Genomic DNA, 4575 nt, shown 5'->3' with positions numbered 1-4575 from the left:
AATTTGTTCAAGTAGTATATATGGTCATTTTGTTGAGGATGTCTCCTGTTGTTTTTGCAGAAGAAGCATGCTTAGGGCCATGCATAACGAGCATGTGAAGAGCATACCGAATCATCGACTACTTCAGCTTTACTTGTCGTATTCCTATATCTTTCATGCTCTGAAAGTTGAACCGTTCCTGAAGATGGGTGTGCTATGACGCTATTCTCTATCTGTGAGTTCTCCTAATAAATAATAATCATTGAACATTCATATATTAATTAACTGACGCCGCCGCTCACATTCCCTGAACTGTTGGTGGTGCAGGAAAGAGAGATCAACTGATTACAGCTTGCCAAGCGTGATTCAGGTCATTCGAGCAAAAACAAAACCAGTCCTCAAAGGCTAGAAATCCCAAAGTGAACATAAAATCCAGGCTGACGTTCATGACTGACTTGACACCTGAAGATGAAACGGTGCAGATGACAAGACATTCACAGCAAAACTAACAACTTCAGATCCAGCAGTTACAGCAGCACCGTATTTGGTCAGGCTGGGCGATGCCAACGGCTAATCAGGACATTCACATAGCGTTGCCAGTGAAACATCCTGAGTTAACGTCACACCCACACGACTCTGTCCAGCAATTAGCAGTTGGTGCCATATTTGATCAGACCTGAGATCTGAAGCAAGCACACATTACTAGGGGCCCGTTTAGTCCCCAAACTCCCAACTTTGACACTATGCAAAAAGAAGATTCTCCATCACATCAAACTTACGGTACATGCATGGAGCACTAAATGTAGACAAAATTAAAAACTAATTGCACAGTTTTGTTGTACTTTGCGAGACAAATCTTTTGAGCCTAATTAGTCAATATTTGGACAATAATTCACAAATACAAACGAAACGCTACAGTGTGCTACAGTGCTACAACAGTGATTTTGGACACCCAAAATCAGGCAACTAAACAAGGCTCCTAGTTGCCCAACTTTGAAGATGCAAAATCACTGTTGTAGCACTGTAACACACTGTAGCGTTTCGTTTTTATTTGTGAATTATTGTCCAAATATTGACTAATTAGGCTCAAAAGATTCGTCTCGCAAAGTACAACAAAATTGTGTAATTAGTTTTTGATTTTGTCTACATTTAGTACTCCATACATGTACCGCAAGTTTGATGCGATGGAGAATCTTCTTTTTACATAGTGTTAAAGTTAGGAGTTTGGAGGAACTAAACAGGCCCAGCAGTCTCGTACTACTATTTGAGTAAAGTTCAGACTGACATTCCAACGGTCGTGCTCCGAGCATCGTACTACCGCGAGCGAGCATGCGCAGCTGCCGAAAGGCACATGGCGTCACTCCTCCCAGTGATCGTCTGCCTTTTCCCCCAGTCGTGACGTCTTGGCGTCTTGCCGTTGAGGCGATCCGTCGCTCTCCTGGCCTCTGGGTTCTGGCGCCGTTGGAACGAGTTGCGATTTGCCGTTTGCGAACGCTTCTGCACGTGACGCTGCGTCAAATCAGACTATACTATTCAGCACAATGCAATCATGCATCGCGTCGCGCCGGCGGAAGCAATTCCAGCAGTCGAAAAGCAGCAGACGACAACCAACTTTTACCCAAAATTAACAGGAGCTCCCGGGAAGACACCCCCAATTAACAGGCCGCAAAACCTCCAGAGCACGAAGCGGACATGTAGGTTCACACCTCGGGACGGAGCACTCCGGACCCCGAGTCGCAAAACTGACACAATTTCCAAATTCTCTTCTTAATTTAGGAATATTATGTAGACAGAGGGCCTCCCCGAACCCAGAGCCGATAAGCCAAGAACCGCGGGAGGCTGCGCGCTGCGGTCACCAGACGGTGAAAAGGACGCGACGTGGACCACGTGGTTAGCCGCGGCAGCACCCCGGAATTAGGGGAGTTGATTGCATAACTACAATTGAGTTCCGGATAGAACGTGCCCACAAACCATGATAGCACATTCCAAGTCCCAGATCCAGACTGCAAGATCGACAGAACAGATCAAAATCCGTCATGGGCAACTCAGGTCATTCCAACCATCCAGTTCAGGAAGAAACAATTCAAGACCAACCTCCATAGTTGCAACAGGTATTCAGGCCAGATAACAGCAAATGAGAGTCATGCCTGCAAAATATTCAGATGGACGACAACCAAGGCTTCAGATTCTCACAACACAGCACGGAGCAACCCAGATCACAATAATCGAACTGACAACATGCACAGATGATGCAAAATTGCAAATAAGAGACTGAATTCTGATCAGCAAATTAACTCATCTATTAAGATGTGAGATAAAACAGGCACGGATGCTTGGGGGTAAGTACAGACTGCAGACTGACATTCCAACAACGGTTGAGTGCCGAAGAAGCGAACATACTACAGCTAAACTGCCTCACTTCAGGGACAATAGCAACTACCAACTCCAAGAGGGGACAACTACTACTGCTACATCTAGAAGGACAGACAGCATCCAGAGGCTAAGGAGCAGCGACAGCAGCACCGCCGGGTTAGGCAGACGACGACGAAGACTTCCCTACTGATTTGCAACGACTTGGTGGGCGAGAGCTCCATGCATCACTCGTCACCCTGCAAAACAAGTTCCAGACACCAACAACATCAGTGAGGTTGGGATTCAGAGGCAAAGTGAGAAAACAGCATCGGAATGTACAAGGAAGAGGAAGGTGGCGCTGCTCTCACCTCCTCATCCTCGTCGTTCACCTCGGACTTGGACTTGTCAGAGTCACCAGACGCGGTAGGGCCTCCAGACTGCAAAGCAGATGTCACAGGAAACACATCACTTCCATGTACAGTAGAGACGAATGTGCAGGCATTGTCAGGAGATGCAAGTGGAGACTGGGGAGTGAAGCATACCGGCTTGTTGTTGTAGGCGTCCATCTTCTTGGTGTACTCAGCCTTGAGCTTCTCGGCCTTGGTCACGAAGGGGGCCTTCTCCTGCATTTCAGTAACATAGCAACGTCAGGACAGTGATGTGTTTCATGTCAGTTTGAACTTCAAACATCAATAATCATATTCATTTGTACTGCAGCAGAGCATCACAGCAACTGAATGGCAAGTTCATCAACAATACACTCCTATGGATGAACAGATTTCAACACGGAATGGAACAAAACATAGTTCAAATTCATAATCTCTTGAACTGAAAAGTAATAATCCGGAGAATAGAAGCGGACATTACCAGCTCATAGATCTAAGACTGAGACTGGTACAAGCATCCCCAACTTATCCACTAGTTGACACTCCTAACCATAAGACATGAGCGAAATTTGAACTGGCAACCACCTAATAGAGCATAACCGTCAAAATTTGAACGAGGAACACTAGAAATTTCGCAGATCTAACATTGCAATAGGTAACCACAGGATAGCACAACGCAGGGGACCCAAAACCGGAAGAAATTTGAACACTCAAACTACCAAAGGGCACATCGAAACCAACTACGCAGTTCACACGGTTCAGAGGGGAGAAAGCGAACTCACAGCCTCGGACAGGGACTTCCACTTGTCACCACCAGCCTTGCCAATCTGCGATTCACAAAGCCACAAGCATCAGAATCACAACAAAACCATCAAAAAATTTCGAATCGAAAGACGAATTCCGAGGAAGCAACGCTTACCACAGAGACTTGCTTCACATTGGGGTGCTTCTCCTTGTAGTCCTTCCTGAACTCCTCCCTGCAGAAACAATCACATCAATCGATCAGAACGAAACCAAAACAACGCGAGAGGAAAATAAAAACAACAAAGCCGCATGGATACAGCACTCACATGAAGACGAAGAACGCGCTCGGAGGCCTCTTGGGCTTGTTCGGGTCCTTCTCGGCCTTGCTCTTCCTCACCGAGAGCCTGCACAGCACCACCACCAACAAACAACAGCAAACGAAACCCCATCAGAACCCCCAAGCAAAAACGAATCGAAACCACCACCAAAAATACCACGAGAATGGGGGGAAGGAGACGGTAGGATCGGATCGTACCTGGAGTCGGCGCCGCTGGACCTCGCCCTCGACTTCATCTCGGAACCTGCCGCACCAAATCCAACAAAACCAAAAACAATCAGCAACAACCCACACCAACAGCCCCAAACTCGCAACCATTTGATCCAGATTTCGAACTCTCGGTACCTTCGGGTGGGATCGGCGACGTGGGAGTGGATGCGTGCTCGTGCGCCGCGTGACGGGTGGTGCCTGTGTGCGTTGCGTGAGGCGAGTGGAGGGGGAAAGGGGGCCAGAATGGGGCGGTCTTTAAAGGCGGGGGCGGCGAGCGTTTGCGCGGGATCTGAAATTTTTCCGCCACGTCACCGATCCGGGGGCTCGCCTCCCATTGGCCGCGCGGCGCGCCGCTGGCTACTGCCTCCCGCTACGAGTACGTGATCTCGGGCTAGCCTGCGGGTGCTGCTTCGATGGCTTTGGGATCGTTGGGGGTCGTGAGGCCCACCCGTCAGTGACTGTGTGGGTGTGGTTCAGGTTATTTTCGTCTGGAGGCGGGAGTTTTCACGGTGTGCTTTCTTCCGCCCGCCCTGTGCTTCTTGGAGGGTCAGTTCGGGCATTCCGCAG

The 4575-nt window shown here is 48.5% G+C and overlaps 1 protein-coding gene across 1 annotated transcript; it reads right to left on the bottom strand.

The window, feature by feature from the left end:
- Nucleotides 1–2255: 2255 nt before the first annotated feature.
- On the bottom strand, nt 2256–4258 carry LOC117844938 (high mobility group B protein 3). The gene is made up of 8 exons (XM_034725790.2): nt 4144–4258; nt 3997–4042; nt 3788–3865; nt 3637–3694; nt 3500–3544; nt 2874–2954; nt 2700–2768; nt 2256–2588 (listed from the first exon to the last, which is right to left on the bottom strand). Exons 2-8 carry the CDS (start codon nt 4032–4034, stop codon nt 2577–2579), a joined length of 381 nt encoding a protein of 126 aa, XP_034581681.1. The 5' UTR covers nt 4035–4042; nt 4144–4258; the 3' UTR covers nt 2256–2576.
- Nucleotides 4259–4575: the final 317 nt, after the last annotated feature.

This window comes from Setaria viridis, chromosome 2 (genome assembly GCF_005286985.2).
Source record: "Setaria viridis chromosome 2, Setaria_viridis_v4.0, whole genome shotgun sequence".
In the NCBI taxonomy this organism is placed as follows: domain Eukaryota; kingdom Viridiplantae; phylum Streptophyta; class Magnoliopsida; order Poales; family Poaceae; genus Setaria; species Setaria viridis.
The sequence above is the reverse complement of the archived record's forward strand: the minus strand, read 5'-3'. Positions and strand labels throughout refer to the sequence as shown.

Bases quoted from the DNA above. Each gene is read 5' to 3' on its own strand.
- LOC117844938 (XM_034725790.2), bottom strand. From the start codon at position 4,034: ATGAAGTCGAGGGCGAGGTCCAGCGGCGCCGACTCCAG. The intron at 3,545-3,636 runs GTAAGCGTTGCT...TGTGAATCGCAG, and splicing joins ATGTGAAGCAAGTCTCTGTG to ATTGGCAAGGCTGGTGGTGA. The intron at 2,769-2,873 runs GTATGCTTCACT...TCTGCTTTGCAG, and splicing joins ACGCCTACAACAACAAGCCG to TCTGGAGGCCCTACCGCGTC.